The sequence below is a fragment of the Rattus norvegicus genome, chromosome 2, assembly GCF_036323735.1.
Source record: "Rattus norvegicus strain BN/NHsdMcwi chromosome 2, GRCr8, whole genome shotgun sequence".
Taxonomy (NCBI): domain Eukaryota; kingdom Metazoa; phylum Chordata; class Mammalia; order Rodentia; family Muridae; genus Rattus; species Rattus norvegicus.
Window position 1 is genome coordinate 145,190,116 of NC_086020.1, and position 18,528 is coordinate 145,208,643.

General features: G+C 45.1%; 1 protein-coding gene across 2 annotated transcripts in view; it reads right to left on the reverse strand.

Annotated features, from left to right (window-relative positions):
* The window catches only part of Mindy4b (MINDY family member 4B), a 32,656-nt gene extending 14,606 nt beyond the window's left edge, over positions 1-18,050 (reverse strand). The window contains exons 1-8 of one of the 2 annotated variants that reach the window (XM_063282895.1): positions 17,826-18,050; positions 17,567-17,594; positions 15,808-15,975; positions 8,445-8,564; positions 7,675-7,766; positions 4,697-4,862; positions 4,014-4,079; positions 615-685 (exon numbers count right to left, since the gene is read on the reverse strand). In XM_063282895.1, coding sequence (XP_063138965.1) covers positions 615-685; positions 4,014-4,079; positions 4,697-4,862; positions 7,675-7,766; positions 8,445-8,564; positions 15,808-15,975; positions 17,567-17,594; positions 17,826-17,890 — 776 coding nt within the window. In that variant the 5' untranslated portion in view covers positions 17,891-18,050. Of the gene's footprint in view, positions 1-614; positions 686-4,013; positions 4,080-4,696; positions 4,863-7,674; positions 7,767-8,444; positions 8,565-15,807; positions 15,976-17,566; positions 17,601-17,825 lie in introns of both variants that reach the window. The other variant, XM_063282896.1, reaches the window with a different exon arrangement.
* Positions 18,051-18,528: the final 478 nt, after the last annotated feature.

An 18,528-nucleotide genomic window follows, 5' to 3' on the forward strand; every position in this document is an offset into this window, starting at 1 on the left:
GATCAGAGGCTAGAGGTTCCAACCCTTGACCACATAAGGTGGCCTGGGACTCCTGTTGTCAACAGTGGAGCGTGCTGAGATGGAAACAGTACTGTGTTTCTGGGCGGAATTATTCATGAGACTGGAGGGCATGCCTTCTATGTGACAATAAAGATTTGGTGATAACACGTAGCTGAGGGTGGTGGTCTTCAAAGTACAGCATAAGAGAAAGTGGTATAGGTGTGAGCATTTACATGTTAATAGCCAAGCATGGTGGCACAGTGTGTACTATAATTTCACCTATGTGGGAGTTGGAGGCAGGAGAATAGCAAATGTGAGGTCAGCATGGACAATTTAGCAAGAATAATCCTCAGGAAAAAAATTTAAAGGTCTGGACATTGTAGCTCAGTAGTAGAGCTTGTCCGGTGTTTGTAAGGCTCTGTGTTCTAACCTCAGCGTGCATGGCATGCATGTGCACATATTAACACACACACACACACACACACACACACACACACACACACACACACACACATACACAAACACGGGATGAGGACATTTTCCCACCCAAGGGTCCGCATCTTTATGATCCCGATCCTGTAGGAGATGCCCGCAGGGGTGTTTGTAACATTTACCTCTCAAATGTTCTGGAGAGGACCAGGCTGTAGAGGAAGAGGATGACACCATGGCTTCCTTCTCCTTGGAACTATGGGGAAAAAACAGAGAGAGCGCGCAAGAGAACGAGAGAGCGAGATCGAGAGAGCGAGAGAGCGAGAGAGAGAGAGAGAGAGAGAGAGAGAGAGAGATGGAAGGAGGGAGGGAAGGAGGGAGAGAGGGAGAGGAGGAAGGGGAGAGAGAGGAAGGGAGAGGGAGAGGGAGGGAGACAGAGGAGACATTTTTGCTTAACACATTTCAGATAGATGGCATATGTGCTGGTGTGACTTCAAGGTCTTAGGTCTCAGAAAAGCCCTTCTCCTTCCTGGTTACTTGAAGAGCAGAGGCTCTCTTTGTCTTTGAGTCACCATCTTCTCTCTCAGTCTCTTTCTTCTTCTTCAATAGAAGGCCACGAATGGGCCAACATTCTCTTTGTCTTCACCATAGCTTGCCTTTCTTTTAGTAGTATTTAGTGATTCCCTTCTAATCATAGCTAAGATGCATAATCTGTTCCCTAGAAAGACCCTTGGTCTACACTGAGCTGTCTCCCCTGGCCCTGCCTTTGGCGGCCATGTCTTCCCAAGCTACACCACTGAATTCAGAAGGAGCAGGAGACTCACGGAAGCATATCTGACTGTGCATGAAGAGGTGCACGAGGACAGCTTTAGTCATTAGCCTCTTTAGTTTTAATTTTCTCTTCAACTTTCAGCAAATATTACATTTTCCCCTGGGGATTTGTTGCAAAGGTTAGTGTATGGTGCACATCTTGGTTCTTGAAGCATTTGGAATCCATACAAACTGTCCCTCATTAAAGCTGTTCTGCTTAGAACTTTCAAAAGGTAATTTGTGACTCCATGGATCAGATCCCAACTGATCAAATCCAAGCTTCTCAGGGGCTAGCCTTATCTTAGCTTTCTGTCACTATTCTCACTGCAAAGTAGTCTCTTTGTTGGCTAAAGCCTCATTTGAAGGTATGGCAGCAGGAAGATTTTTATCAAGACAAACTTTTTTTTTTCTTCATGGATTAGTGTGCCTACATGTCTGTCTGTAGCCTGGCAAAGCACAGAACCCTCAGACCTGAGAACAGGTTTCAGTGGCATAGGAGGCAGACAGGAATTCGAATAAGTATTCTCCAGGGTGTAAGAGAAACGGGCAGGGTAGGGATTGAGGCTAACTGGAACGCTGTTGTGTATTAGTTACCTGATTGCTGCTACAACAATACCATCGACTTGCTGGCTGAGGACAACACTGAGTATCTAGAGCTTCAAGTTCAGCATGGGTTTTAATGGACACAACTAACCTGACTACTAATCTGGGTTCTAATGGAGATCGGCTTTTTCCAACTTTAAATCTGTCCTCCTGTCTTACTCATGACCCACCACCTCGTCTTTTCTCTATCTTTACACCTCTCTAGCTCTAACTCCTCCTCTTCATTTGTATTGGTTAATTAGGCTAACCTAACTAACTGTGGTTAATTAGGCCCACCAGTACAATCCGGAGTCATCCCCCATCTCAGGATCCAGAGTCACTCGGACACCTCCTTTTTATCGGCTCTGACTCTCCTTCATCATGGCATAGTTTATTTACCCCTTGGGATTAGCAGCCTGTCAGTTAACTGAAGACGTAAAGGAATGTGAGCTCAGTGCTGCCACCACCTTTGCTGGGACAAATTCAGATTCCACCATCCGGGCAAGAAGTTTCCCAGTTATTTTTGGCATGTGCAGATTCAGATGTGCAGAGCTGTGACACTGTGCTGGCTTATGCTCAGCTCGTGTGACACCGTGTACTGATTCCCCAGGGTTGCTGTCACACTGCGTCAGAAAATCCAATGTCCTAAAGTAGTAGGAATTCATATCCTAATAGGTCTGGAAAGTGGGAGTTTGAAAGCAAAGTTGAGAGTAGGGCAGTGCTCTCTACGAAGGCCTTTCCTAGGGCCTTCCCTCAATCTTCATACATTGCTTGCTGACATCATTGGCATTTGTTGGGTTGCAGGACCATTACCCAGACATCTCTCTGCCTCCGCTGTCTCTCATGGAGCTCATCCCATGAAGCTGTTTGAAAATTTTCCCTCTTACTAAATACCAGCCATTGGGTTCCAGCTCACTCTGATCCTGTGTGACCTTTTCAGAACTTAAATGCACCCTTAGAGACCCAACTTCAAATAAAGTCACACTCCTAGAAACTTTAATCTGCGTGTTTTCAGGCTAGAGGGAAGGTACCTAGGACCTTAACATTTCACTTGGCGGGAGTGAGGTGGGCAGTTCAACTGACAACAGTGGTCCTCCTGCGGACAGGTAGGCCCCAAATCTCTATGCTGACGTCTCTGTCTAAATAAAACGGAATGCGGGACAGATGTAATTGGGAGTAAGTGGGATTTAGTTAAGGCAGCCTTGCCTGAGGGGTTTCTCTTTGTCACTCAAGAAAGGCTGCCTGTTCCTCCTTTGTGGGGTTACCAAGCTTGGGTTGGCTTGACTTGGGTGGCCCTCATGCCTATCTACCAACAATACAGTCTTCATGGGCTTATGGGTTTTCTACTCAGTCCTGCCCAATTCTTAGTTTTTGACTGGGAAACATGTTTGCAACCTCAGCTTAGATCCTCTGACCAAAACTCTGTCTATATTAGTTTAAGCAGGATCATCTACGTGTGTGCTATGTACCCATGCCTAAGTTCTCTGCCTCTGTTGTCTTTGCAATGAGTTTTATAAATCACACTTTTGCCCATAAACCCTGCAGCTTACAGCGTCATGGTTGCTCTACTAGTTATCCTTTACTCAAGATGTAAGTTTCTAATTTTCAGAAAAATCTTGGTTCACTTTCCTTTCCTCTATAGAAAGAAGAATGTTAAAAAGCAAGAGCCCCTTCTATTCCTCTATTGCTATTATCCACTCCTTTGTTCCCTTGTTACTCAGGGCGGAGAAGAAGCACTGTGTGGAAGGTCCGTTAGAAGAGGTGAAGGGAAGTAAGTAACCTTTGCAAGGTCCTAAGTCACTTACTCGAAGTCAATGTGACCCGTCTGTCTTGCAGACAACTTCGTTTTCCTCCATTTCTGTTATTATTCAATAGATGAGGTAAGCCTGCTTTAACATTTTTCTTCCCTCAGAAGAAGTCCTGATATAAGGACTGAAAGGTGCTATTCTCTGGGATTGATTAGCTGAAGAAAAGGAGGCGTCCATGAATGGCATCTCTGTGATCTGGCCTCTTTCTTGGCTGTGAGGAGGGAGAGGCAGGCTCCTCTGTCTCTTATTCCGCCCTTCCTCAGCCTTCAAAAAATGACCTGGTTTCCTTAACAAGAACCATTAGAAATGTGCTTCATAGAAGAATGAAGATCTCCCTAAGATCAGTTCCACAGAAAGGAATTATCTCAACATTTAGACACTTACACGCTGTAAATGATCATAGACGAATTTCTCAGTGGCTTCTTTCTCTGAGAATTCAAACAGCTGCAGCTATAGATGGGGAATTGAAGATAAAAATGCAAAGGAAGATGAAAGGCACCTCGAAGAGAGATCGTTTCACGGTTATTACCTAAAGGGAGGTTTTGTTTCATTACAGAGATCACATTGCTAAAAACTGACATCCAGCACAAGGCCACGTGAAGCACACACGGTAAAGCAGGGTGGCGACAGCATCCCTGCCACATTCCCCAGTTTTAAATAACAAATAACAAGGCCATAAGCAGATTTCCCCTGATAGAGTTTAGCTATCCTTATGATAACAGATAGAGAAATACAGTTAATGTTGACTTGATATATGGATTTTTTTCTTTTTTCTTTTCCTTTTTTTGGTGGAGCATATCAAACCCAAGGCTTAGCAGCACTTGTTACCACTAGAACACACCGAAGCCTACCAGCTTAAGTGCAGTATATTCTCAATTAAAGGGAACTTTAGGAGACATTCTTCATTTTCACTGCCCCAATCCCTTACGGCCCCTTGGTGCTTGCACCCTCTGAAGAAGGTATGGCTGGCTGATTCAGGTCCTCAGTGGGGGCTGTGCTTCCGTGACCATGATCACACTCAAGCGTCACTGGCTCTTTAGCCAACACAATGGCTGGAGCGCACTTACCCTCTCAATGAAATTGTCTCTGGAGCAGTCGAGAGTTGAAGTGCTATGGATGTCTTTGGTGACAAAGCAGACGATGGCTTTCTGAGCTGTGCCTGCAGCCCACAGGATGCCAGCTAACACAGCAGCTAGGGCTTGCTCCTGTTCACGCTGGCTCAGGTTACATAAGCTGCAATGCAGGCAGTGAGGGAATGAGCTCCTCTCCTGTTTGTGTCCTTTTCTGAGTGTGGGCGATAGCCTCCTGGCTTCCCTCTCAGCCTGCCACGCGAGGGTGTTGCGGGTCAGTCTGAGCTCTCTGCTTGGATTGTAACTACAGACCTCACAGCAGCATCTATCTTGTCCTATGCACACCTGTGTCCTCTGTCTCTGAACTCCAAAGTGGGTCACCCTGAACTTGTTGCCAACCAATATGGCCATTTTTTTTCCAAGTACGATCTGAAATAATCGCTGCAGTTTTGTCTCACAGACGTTCATTTCACACTGCATGTTTCACTCCCTCAGGCACAACTCTCTTCAGTTTCCACCTGAGCACACCTACGAAGAAGGAGCTTCGGCTCCCCCTTAGCCACCACTCACGGCAGTCAGCACTGTGCACACGTCACCTCAGGTAATCCATAGACTTGCTCTACGGCAATACGAGGATTGTCCCCATTTTAGGGTTAAGGGGAGAGTGAGATACAGAGTAGTTGCTCTGGACTCTCATCTTTAAAATGGGAGATCTCTGGTCCACACTCAGGCCATCTAGATACTAAGTCTCTGCTCTTTGCACTGAACCCAGTGTCCTGAGGGCCTCCGACTGCTCTGGAAAGTGGGAACAATCTTCCCTCTGCTTGGTTTTTCAAAATATAACATGTGCTTTTCACAAAGAAACATCAGCAGAGGCTATCAGTTATTTGTACAGTCTGTCTAGCACTTGGATGGGACAGAAGAACTACAAAGCTCCAGCTGTAGGCTAGCCTGGGCCATGTGTTAGGCTGTGTGCTTATGCATGTGTCCTTTGTTCTCACATGGAGGGCGTGTGCATGATCTCCTGTTCTCACATGGAGGGCGTGTGCATGACCTCTTGTTCTCACATGGAGGGCGTGTGCATGACCTCCTGTTCTCACATGGAGGGCGTGTGCATGACCTCCTGTTCTCACGTGGAGGGCGTGTGCATGATCTCCTGTTCTCACATGGAGGGCGTGTGCATGATCTCCTGTTCTCACATGGAGGGCGTGTGCATGACCTCTTGTTCTCACATGGAGGGCGTGTGCATGATCTCTTGTTCTCACATGGAGGGCGTGTGCATGATCTCTTGTTCTCACATGGAGGGCGTGTGCATGACCTCCTGTTCTCACATGGAGGGCGTGTGCATGACCTCCTGTTCTCACGTGGAGGGCGTGTGCATGATCTCCTGTTCTCACATGGAGGGCGTGTGCATGATCTCCTGTTCTCACATGGAGGGCGTGTGCATGACCTCTTGTTCTCACATGGAGGGCGTGTGCATGATCTCTTGTTCTCACATGGAGGGCGTGTGCATGATCTCTTGTTCTCACATGGAGGGCGTGTGCATGACCTCTTGTTCTCACATGGAGGGCGTGTGCATGACCTCTTGTTCTCACATGGAGGGCGTGTCTACCATCTACTTTGGGTTCTGCTCCCTGTGACTCCAGCTTTTCAAATTTCCTAATGGAGTTGAGTCACTTTGCCCAGAAATGACGAAGAATAATATATTTCTCTTTGGATGGCTCATAGCCAATGACTGGCTGGGGTGGGAGGTACAGAAACCTAGCCTCTCAATTGAAGGTGGACAGACTGAAGAGCAAAGCATGTTCCCTGGTTGCCCTTAGACTGTCCCTCACATGTCTGGAGACCACTGCCCTCCTTACAAGCATCTCCTCCATTTCCTTGCCCCCTCGCCCTCCTAGAGATGTCTCCTGAGGTCACCCCCTTATAAATCACTTGCAGAACCACTGAACTGAGAATAGGTCCCCCGTTGAAGGAATCAGAGAAAGAACTGGAAGAGCTTGAAGGGGCTCGAGACCCCAAAAGTACAACAATGCCAAGCAACCAGAGCTTCCAGGGACTAAGCCACTACCTAAAGACTATACATGGACTGACCCTGGACTCTGACCTCATAGGTAGCAATGAATATCCTAGTAAGAGCACCAGTGGAAGGGGAAGCCCTGGGTCCTGCTAAGACTGAACCCCCAGTGAACTAGTCTATGGGGGGAGGGCGGCAATGGGGGGAGGGTTGGGAGGGGAACACCCATAAGGAAGGGGAGGGGGGAGGGGAATGTTTGCCCGGAAACCGGGAAAGGGAATAACACTTGAAATGTATATAAGAAATACTCAAGTTAATAAAAAAAAATAAATCACTTGCAGAATAAACTTCCATCCTAGGCTCTTCTGCCTCTGAACAGACCTATTCAGGATCATAGACTATATTATACCTTGATCTCTTGTTTGGGGTGATAACTTATCTTGCTGGAGATACACGCCTACTGCTGATTTTTATTTTTGTTTTTTAAATATGTAAGGTAGGGGTCACAAGAGAGGTTTGTTAGTTTCTAAGAATAAATGAAATGATGTTTAAGCTGATTCTTTAACAGAGAGCTAAGTACAATACATTGTCCTATGTCAGCAAAGATTTTTCATCACTGCTTGAGTCTCCTTGAGATGTTTGTTGGGTTGGATCTTCCTATACAATGATGGGGAAATGAGCATGTCTGAAACCTGGTATCTCCACTTGGCTCAGCAGGTGGTCTGCAGGAGAACATGGACTCTGCCAAGCTCATTTTGCAGGCAAACATTGACTGCGACATCAGACATGAAAACCCTCCCCAGTGTAACCCAGCCCTCTGGGAGAACCTAAGCAATTTCTGTCATAAGGGGCAAAAATCCTTCCCGAAGCAACCTGAGAATTTCACTGTTATGGGTTAGCATATAAAGATTCTAGGTCCTTGGACCACTCTTTTAAGTGCTAAGCACAGTCCTCTTACCTGTGAAGGCTGCAGTCTTTCCCCTCTCTTGCGAACAGTAAATATTTGATGATAGATCCTTGAACAGCCATCTGAATGCTCTGGGCACCTCCCTGAGTGGGTAAAAAGAGCAGTGGGGTAGGAAGGCTGGAGCTGGGCTTTACATTCCAGTGGAACCTCAGGGCCAGCAGTCCTGGAAGTAGATCTTCGAACTGCATGTGGCTGTTTGTGCTTCTCTGTAGCCTTCCCTTCCTGGTGTGTCCTAGCAAAGGGACCCTACTCTTCTGTGTCACCTCCTCTAAGGGCTGTGACTGGGTCCCATCACCAAGGTAGACTCCATAATGACTAGCTTTCTGTGATGCTCTCAGCCTAGTGCCTGGGGAATCGAGGTCCTCTCCCTCTTCCACCACTGTGCCCTGCTTCTTACCACACTTTTACCTTGGAAGTAGACGGGAAACCATTGGCTAGCTCCTGAAATTTAGGTGTGGCTAGTAAATTCTGACATGGGTTACTGATATTCTAAACAAGCCAGAAAGAGTGTGCAGATTTCCTTCTGCCTTGGGAATCTTTATGGGACCTTGGAACTTGTAGAGAAACCATGTGAGAGCTTAGATGGGTTGGAGGAGTAAGACATGTGGACGTTGTTGGAGTCTAATAATCTTTGGTAACTTTACAGTCTTTTATCATTTACAGTTACACATTCATCTCTACATTTGATTGGCACATGCATCCACCAAGAAACACAGATCAGCATGGGATTAGAAGCTGGAAATGACTGAACCTGCTTTCACCTTTTCGACTTGTAAAGCAAAAGCCAGATCAGAGAAGGGATCATGGAACTTGAAATGTGCCTTTCTCCAGTCACTGCCGAGGACTTGGTTCGTATTTCCAAAGAGGCTTCTTTGCAACATCTGAAAAAGGGGGTGAAAAGCACTGTGAAGTAATTGATTTAGCTGGAGACAGTACCTCCTGGGCATGCCCCTCTTGGCGAAAGCATCCAGCCTTCTTCTCATCTTTGTTCAGATTGGCCTCAGACTTGAGTTCCAGATTTCATTGCATAAAGTCCTGGGCAAAACTCTCACATCAGGTTCTCTTAGGCCACTGCCCTGAAAATTTAGTTTGTCTCTGTGTCTCCTCCCACTGCCACTGCACTGATTTTTTTCCTCTTACTCCAACATCCAAGACGCTGTGATGCCTACTTCTTCAATCTTTGAGATTTTTTTTCTCTCTTGACCGAAGGAAGTAGATTAAACAGACATGACCCCATATTTCTGTCACAATAGTAAGTGATTCAGTGATATTCACCAAGGATCTTAGATGTTTTCCTGGATACTTTTGGCACAGTAAGATCTATGAGGGAATTTCTCCTTGAGTTGTTTCTGTCAGGGTATTTTATCATGGTCCTCGCTTCTTTACTATTTTGTTCTGGCTTGATGTCCCTACCAAGATAGAATAAAACCCTCTGATGTTATCAGCCAAACTTAATAAAAGAAACTAAGATGCTTAGTGTCTTCCTTTTATCTAGATTGCAGGACTGAAGGCAGAGAAGGGAGGCACTTGTAGCCCCCAAGCTAGCAGAAACAATGGGTTGCTGCACCGCATTCCTCTAATGTGTCCCCCACTTTGACTCTATACTTTCCATCGTCATGTTTTCTTTTGCCTTGTTTTCTGTAAAAAAAATCACTGCTCAATTAATATTTTATAATAATATCTATAACTAATAATTAAAATTAATATAATTGATAAATTTATAATTAATGTATAAATTATTTATAATTTAATAGATGATTATATTGAATGGATACTTTATACCACTTCTGCCAGTGGAAAGCAAAATGACTTGTCATGTGTCATCAGTGAAATAAAGTAGGAGTTGAACAGCGTTAAGGATTATAACTAGAGACTGCTGCGGTGTCCCTCTTTTCGTCATTAATCAGAGAGGTGAAAGGTTTTGAAGAAGAGTGACTGCGTACAGCCAGTCCCTTGCCAGTCGATTCCCCTGGCGTGCTGGACTGGAGAAGGGGATAACTTCCTCCAAGGTCACAGCTCTGTAGTATGTTCTTAAATGTCACATCACTAGGGCCAGAGATACTCACCCACAGTCTGGGACAGAGTCTGAGCAGAGAGGAAGACAGCCTCATGTCAAGGGTGTCCTGGGATGGGTCAGTGAGAGATTGGGGAGGAGGGCAAAGGGTGACACAAAGGGTGGACACTGAAGATGGGAAACGCGGGGGCCAATCCCAGAGAGCTTTAAACATCGTGCCGAGATGCTGGGAGTCAGTTACAGAACAGCAACAGGCTCTAGAGCCCAGCTGATCCAGAGCCATGATACCCTTTCCTACCTTTGGGCAGAGCAGGTCCCTTGGGGTTGCAGGAGATTGAGGAGAACTGAGTATGCTCGTCCCCTTGCCATCCTATTTTCACAGCTGCAGTGATTCCCCTCCATCTATGTGTCCACATTCGAGGAACGTTTATCTTTATAAAGACTAGAAGTGTGTGCATTTCCTTGGCAGCCAGAGCTGAGTAGTCAGGAAACTCTCTGAGCTAGGTCTTGGGGCAAAGGCATGGCAAGGAAAGGCAGAAGCATGCCCAGAGGCTGGAGATAAAACACAGGGGCACACACAGAGGCTGTTGGCCCACGGTGTACACAGGAGGAGCATGGCAAACTAACGAGAATCATCTTCCCAGCTGCAGAGTTTGAATAGCCCAGAAGATAGACTTTGATAATCCTGCCCCCGTAATGGCTTAAATGCCATCTTATAGCAATAACAAACGAGGTTAGTTTCTGTTTGTGGTTGAACCTCTCTTTCTCAAGGATTGGGCTATGTACCACCTGTAACCTTACCTCCGAATGGTTCTGTGCTACCTGATCCAGGAATGGCTGTCATGTCTGCTTCGAAGGTTATTATGATGACCTGTTGTTATGACCACTTTGCAAGCATGTCTTTGTTTCGGAAGGTCGTTATGACCAACTTGCTATACTTATACATTCTGCTTCTGCAACTCCACATATTTGTCTCCCAAATCTACCATGTGGAAACCCCCTGCTCCTGGACTATATCTTATCTATGCCCAATGCTGATCTCTTGAATGCTGCCTGAGTTAGGGACAGATAGGCTGAGTATATAGATTTTAAAAAGCTTGCTCTAACTAATTGCTTGCTTTAATTAATTTGGCCATGGTTTGGGCCATAGTTCTCCTCAAACCTGTGGAATTGGCAGCTTCCAACCCAAGGCCGGAGACTCACTCTGACCTTACTGACCATGTAACTGTTCTTTCCACACTGAGAAGCAGGGCAGCTGTTCTCATTCCACACCATGCCTGTTGAGGATGGAGAAGGACGGATGGGGGCTTGGGAAACATGAGTGTTGGGTAAATGCAGAATGTCACCATCCTTGCCTGTCAGTATGCAATTGTCTACCTTGTGTGGGAGAAAGTCCCAACACAGACAGGACAATACCAGAGATCAGCAAGAAAGGGGGAGAAACAGCCATGCATGAACATGAAAAATTAAGACTGAGAAGGCTTTTGGTTCAAATTCAACTTAAAAAGTGTAAGCCCGAGCAGACTTCCTGTTGCTATTGCTAGTTCCTACCTTCAGCTTGGCCTAACCCTCCGGTTGCACCTCTGAGGACCTCTCTAGAGCTGGAGGTGCCCTAGCCAGTGTAACAAAGACGGCCAATCCTACGTGCATAGTGTTAATTTTCATATCAGATATAATTTATGATAAAATTAATATGACACACACCTAATGATATCTGTGGGTTGTGCTTCCTGGGAACCAGATGCAAATGGCTGTAAAAGCCGATCTGAATGGCTCTTATTACTCAACACAATAAAGCATAGTTTAGGGTTGTCTTAGATAGGGTTTCCATTGCTGTGAACAGACACCATGACCAGGACAACTCTAATAAAGGACAACATTTAATTGGGGCTGGCTTAAAGGTCAGAGGTCCAGTCCATTATCATCAAGGCAGGAGTATGGCAGTGTCCAGGCAGCCATGGTATAGGAGGAGCTGAGAGTTCTACATCTTCATTGAAAGGAAGCCAGGAGCAGGTTGTTTTCAGGTAGCTGGGAGGAGGGAGCTCGAAGCCCACCCCCACCATGACACACTTCCTCCAACAAGGCCACACTTCCTAATAGTGCCTCTCCCTGGGCCAAGCATAGCAATTGCATTTCTATCTTCGTTCACTAGTTTTCTAGTATTTGTAGCACACACATTCAAGCAGGTGCTCGATCATAGTCCTCACGATGTTTGATATGTTCCTTACCTGTTTGAGGCAAGGAATGTGTGGCACCTGTGTGAATGATGATCACTGTCATCGTCACAATCGTCATCACAAGCATGGAACCAGGGAAGTGGGCATTTGTTATAAATACAGGGCTCTTTACAAGCATGTGGGCAAGCGATTGTGACAGGCAAGACAATGCAAAAATCCCTCCATTTTGTATGCTTGCGGAGGCCATTTCCGGTCTAACTAGGATCTGATCTCCTTGGTGGAGAATCGCCAACTCTATTCTAGAAACTAAAGGTCAAGCTGTGCAGTGAACGTATCTTAGCCTGTGTGTGTGGAACCTCCTAACCTCTTAGCTTCTGCAAAGCTCCCCGCCCCACTCCTGAAGCTGCTGAGCAAAATGCCAGGATGTGGGCTTTGCCTTTAAATCCCTGTGCTCTGGTCCCCTGAGGTCACACCTAGATCCCCAAGTACCTGGGTGTGGTCCCAGCTGGCTGAAATAAGACTTTCAATTGACTCTAAACTATGTCTGAGTGGTCATCTCTGGTGGGCTCCCCATAACACAACACAAGCAGGGTCATAATTTAGGACCTCTAGATGGGAGGCAGTGGGTCTTAAGCTAGAAAAAGGAGCATCCTCGCCCCTTCCTGACTTTTCTCCCCTCCCTACGAGTCTCATCTTAGGGGTCCCCATTGCTCAAATGCTGCAGAAGCCAGGCTAAAGGCTTCCCTATTAATAGGGGGTGCCCTGTTTATAGAAACCCAACAGTTCAAGTTCAAGGGGGAAAACAGGTTATAGCAGATCTCACTAGTGGGTCCTAAGATGCCTCAGAGTGATGTGCAGAGAGAGAATTAATAACCTCCGCCGAGGCCTGTTGATGAACTAGACCTCAGGCTGGTGCACCAGCCTCTGCCTCCTTATACCAAAAAAGCACACATGCTGTCCCTATAGCAGAGTCCATGTTTTTCTCTATCACATTTTTATGATATTTATCAGGGGTTTTATAGCTTTATCAGGGGTTCGCTTATTGGTTGCTAATAAGTGGTCACCAGAATGTGTTCCAGGCTAGGTGTGGGAGAGGGGTCTGGAAGTAGAAGCAGATGGGGATCTGGGACTGAAGGGATGGAAGGCTATTGGACAGGACTGGCTAAGAGCCCAGTGGTCATACTCTGACCCCGTTTCATTGGGGGCTGTTAGCTCATTCCGTCCACCAAGCCTGCTATGGGAGTCAGACAGGAAAAAATGCTCTAGTCTGAGACAAAAGGCAACAGTATGAAACGGGAGAGATGAGGATAGAGCCTGGGGGGTGGGGTGTTGCTGGACCCAACCCCCCACTTCCTGAGGGGATTCCCAGCAAAGGGACAGCCTGTGCCCTGTCAGAAGGCATCATGAATCAAGAGCTGTAGAGGCACACGAGACACTCAGTAAAGGTTTTGAGTCAGAGGCTCTGACAATTTGCCAGGAGGCTGCCCTGTCCAAATGCTGATTAGAACCGGTCAAGCTTCCAAGACTCCTCCCTACAACAGGTGCGCGTTCGGAATCCCAAAGGCCCTTTGAAGTCCCAAGGCGTGTTTAATGAATGCCGCTGTAATTCAGGGACATGCTAGCATCTGGGCCACATAATGGGAATAAGTCCAAATTCATTTTTTAAAGAAAAATCAATTCTCTCTACTTCTGGGACTTCCTTAACACTCCATCAACTCTGTTTCCACTGTGCTGGTCTGAATCTTTTGTTTTACAGCCTTTTCCAAAGGGAGAGAACTGCCTTGGGGAAGGTGGGGAGAGCTCCCCTGGCCTCTGTGTGTGATTGTTGGTTAAAGGAGCTTTCAGACATGGGCTCTCCTGCCTCCCCAACACTAGGCTTTCAAACATCTGCGAGTGCTTTTTTTACTTTTAAAATTTGTGTGTATTTTTAAAAATAGACAGTACGTTGTGTGGCTCAAAAGCCAGAGTACAAAATGTAAAAAGGCTTTCTCCCCATTAGTCTCCTTGCTCATCCCCCACCTCCTGGGTGGCCTAGGAAGCCTTGTGGAATCTACCTGCTTATTTGCAGGCAAATGTCAATATAGAATCACAATTTTCTCCCCTTTTCACACAAAAGGTGGTCTTTCAGAGATATAAACTAAAAATGAAAATACAAATCACATAGAAATTTCTTACAGATATAAAAACATTATCTTATCAAGTAAAATGCACATAGAAACTGATTGACCCACCTTCAGAGTGCTTGGGACGTCAAGGGTTTCAGAATTTGGAATATTATGTGTTATACACTCACGTGTGTGTGTGTGTGTGTGTGTGTGTGTGTGTCTGTGTGTTAAGATACCTTGGGAACAGGGCTCAATTATGAATACAAAGCTAGTTACAGTTTATATAATTCTCATGCCCAGTACACAAAGGGGCAAATGTAGTTGGTATGACATTTAGTATGCCTGCTTTTTGACTGCAAAATGAAGTCAGAAAGTTTCCTCTTGCCATGTCAATGCTCAAAAATGTTTTGTGTTTTGGAGCATTTTGGGTTTTGGACTGGTCACACACTGTATTGGCTGTTAACTTCTGAACTATAGCTAAGCATAGACTTCATAACCTTTGAGGCCTATAGGACTCCCAGGAGTACACACTGGGGTTCATTAGTTAGAAGAATGGCTAACTGGGGATGTAAGGCACAAGCCAAGATTCAGGATTCACAGCCATCAGTGAAATAGAGCATCTTGGGCCTTATGAGAACTCTGCTACCTCCCTGTTCTCCTGTGAGCCAGGGAAAGAAAAAAAACCTGTGACGGAGACAGATCTGCTTATGCAAAAGCACACCGCACCTTGATGCCAAGAAGCCTGACAAAGACTTTATATGATAGTTCTATGTAGCATTTCCAGAGACGGTTTTAGTTTCTGCTCATTTGTCTCAAGTGGGACCTGGAGAGGACACATGCAGCTTCATGTATGTGGTGGGTCTGGCTACACAGCAGATGCTTCTGGTCTTTACCAAGATACTTGTGTAGTTTTTAATTGTCTTTGCAACTGTCCAGGTGCACATGTCTTTGAAGGAACTGCTAACTCTCATCCTTAAGCCTTGAGGCTCTAGAATGTGGCACAGACACATTTGGAGGATGGGAGAGTGTGAGACATTGTCTTGGGGGCTTGAGTGTCATTCTGATTGTCATTTTGTGGAAGGATTCTGCTCTGTCACTCTCACCAGGGTCAAGACTTGAATTCAATAAATGGTCTCTGAGGTCAGAAACTTTCCAGATCACTGTAGAGCCTCAAATATCAATTTTTGCTTTTGCTTTGTTTGTTTCTTTTGTGACAGGTACCCTCTATGTACTGCAGGCTGTCCTGAACTCACTATGGCCTCAGACTTACAGAGATCCTCCTGCCTCTGCCTCCTAAGTGCTGGCATTAGATGTGTGCCACCATGCCTGGTTTGTCAAGTTCTTCTTAAGTCTACATATTAACTGATAGCTCCCCAAACTGTTCCTTTCTGAGATCAATGCCTCATTCTAAGGCCAAGCCTAGCAAATTTTCTCTCTCTTTCCCTCCTGCCCACTCCTGAGCAGTGCCCTCTCTTACCTCCATTGTTTTTTAACACATTTGTAGCACTTATCTATCTACTTAGAGTGTCTGTCCTAATGCATGTTAAGTAACAAGACATTAAAATGTACCTCCTGCCCTCCCTCAAACAAAACTGTCAGGATGAGGGAGTAAAAAGACAGAGTCTGTGAGGACAAGACAGCTAGCATCGGTGTCCTTCACAGTACCATAAATAAGTCATTTTAATTATATCCTCCTTTTATCCCCAACAGCCATCTGTAGTGTCATGTTCAGCAATACTGTCCCAGGGCAGGAGATCAGATGCCCCCGTCTTGCTGTCTATGGGAGGATAGCATTTCACTTCATGTTTAATGGACAAGCTGTACTTACTGTGGCCATTGCTGGGGAGATAGGAAAACCATGCAGTTTTGAAGAGATGACGGCGAGTCTCGGAATAGAACAGACACCACTGGATGACAACTGTCTCTGTCCTTGGGATGGGGACATTCTGGATCCACCTCCAGTTTCCTCAGCAAATCTATGGCTGCCATCATGATTCTGTAAGAAATGTCACCCCCAAAGAAAGCAAACAGCTAGTGAAGTCCTCGCTTAAAGTGTTCAGTGTTCAGGAAACGTTGTGTCACATTTAAAGATGTCTAAAACCATGATAAAAGGCAGTAAAAGAGCTGACGAGGCCCAAATGTCTGTGTCAAAGGGAACGTTCCAAAATTTTACGGGACTGGGAAGATGTAATTAATAATTAATGATATCAAGATCTTGACTTAAAATTATGTTTAGAGAAAAATAAAGTGTAAATGTCACCATGTCTGGGGATGACATTTTATAAGTGTTGACTGAGTCATATCTTTTCCATGTTATCTTTGTTATCTTATTAATCGGACAATCAAAGAATTGGGTCACCCCCATTAATCCTTCATATTTCCCCTCAAGGGAATGTGAAACACAGAACACTCATCCCACTTTTGCAAAAAAAAATCTATTTTTACATTTCTTTACTGATGTTTTGGCTCTTGTGCGTTAGTTAAAATCACCTCCTTCAGTTTGCTCATTCCTATACAGTATTATGAAGACAACCTCCCCATGGGTAGCTAGACCACAGCAGACTCGGCCTTCTTAGTTTTTCTGTATTCCTGGAGGTGAGGATGCTTTCTTATCTCATGAGCACAGCATCTGAGGCGCAGACTGCTGATGGGAGGAGATGAATTTTCTAACCCAAATGGAAAAAATCCACATTTACACCAGTGGGCTTGCCCATCCTATGTAAAACCAGAATTTGACATGTATTTACTTCTTCCTTTCAAAAATTGTCTTATCTTTTGAGTGGTCTATCTCCCCCGAGGTGACTATCAAAATTTAATATTTCCAGAACTAAAGTAGAAACATTATCTCCCTGATTCTAATTTAGACTATGGCTAAGAGGGTATTTAAAAAAAAAAATAAGGCTTTCGCTCACACGTTACTGGGAGGAAGGTGCTTAGCATTGTAGCTAATATTAACAATTCAGTTGCTTGATTACATGCATTAGTGCCAGGAAATATGATCTTAACGTTTAGTGCTGCACTGGTTCTGCGATTGAAGTGCATCTGGAAATTCAAAGTCATTACCTCCTTACGTTCTCAGGCTATGTGGATTACAAACATCTTTCATTTTACATTGTATGAGAGATTGGAAAATGCCCTTTCAGCACCCGAATATAATTTTATTTTCCCTTATTTAAAAACAGCAAGGGCAAACAAATTTTCAGAAGCCTATAAAGCTAACTATGTTCAAAGCTACTTTTCTTTAGGGGCCACGTTCACCTGTCACCCCCAACCTTTGTGTTATGAGTGTAGGATCTTTCTATTCTAATATCACTCTTCCTAAAGCAATAGCAATATGGCGTGCTTGATGGGGGGAAGTAGCTCTTAAAAGTAGGGAGAGAAATTAATGAGAAAAAATTATTTTTCTGTGGCTTTTCTAGTGTTACCTTTTCACCCAATAAATGCCAGTACCTGGGTGACATTGTGTGTGTCGAATAAACGCAAATTATGCTGTTTAATGTGAGTGTTCGAAGAAGGAGCAACTAGAGAGAGCGTCACTGCCTGAGCTACAAGCCCCTCTCCATTTTTGACTTTGAGAAAGTTATTACCTGGGGAGTTGCATGACTGCTTCCCAACCTGTAAGTGAAAGAGAAAACATTAAGTACCTTACTCAGTCTGTTTCAACCTTACATCTGCATACCTCCCCAGACCCTGCCTTGCTAGGGAAGTCTCTGTCAACAAATAGATAGGTGGGAGGCATTTTAGTTGTAAGTCTATAACGGAAACTTGTCTCTAGGCAAGCATAAAGGTTGATTACGTAGGCACCGAGAATCCCTGTGTCAGAGAAGTGAGACAATGAGGTCTTACCTGTGATTCTTACCTGAAGACTCCCCTCCATTGGTCAAGAAATAAAAGTTCCCTAGTAATTTCATTTAAGTCCAGTTCTAAAGGATTTTGCTCCTCGACTGAGATCTCTGGATCCATTTAGATAATTCAAGGACTTGGAAGGAAGAGGCTGTTCAGGTGGGAGAAGCAACCTGCGTGTGGGGAGGGCTGCCTGGAGCACAGGCTGATGGCAGCACCCAGCAGCCCACATCTCAGGCCACACTGTTGCTGCCCTGAGCCGAGTCCATTAAACTTTCATTAGAGATGCAGGACATTTTTTTGTTTTTGTCCACTGCCTAGGTTCCATGAATGTTTAATCCAAGATAGACTTACAAACAAAAGGATTTCAATTACCTGTATTAAATCATCAAGATAATGTAATTGATGAGATACCATGCAGACGATTGCTCCTTAGGCTAGGGTATCTTCGGGAAACTTTGTGGAGCAGAAGTACATTAACACTGGGGCCAAAGCCATCCTGATCACATAAAAATATTTTGTAGAGGCGAAGGAAGACAGATTTCTGACAGAGAATTTAGTGGACAGAAACCTGGCACAGATGCAGGACTGGTCTGATTTGGTCTGGTTCAAGGAGAGACCTAAAGAGTAACAACATCTCTCCCTGGTAGCTGAACGCACTGTACCTACAGTAATTGGCATACTAAACGCTATCAGTGATTGTGAT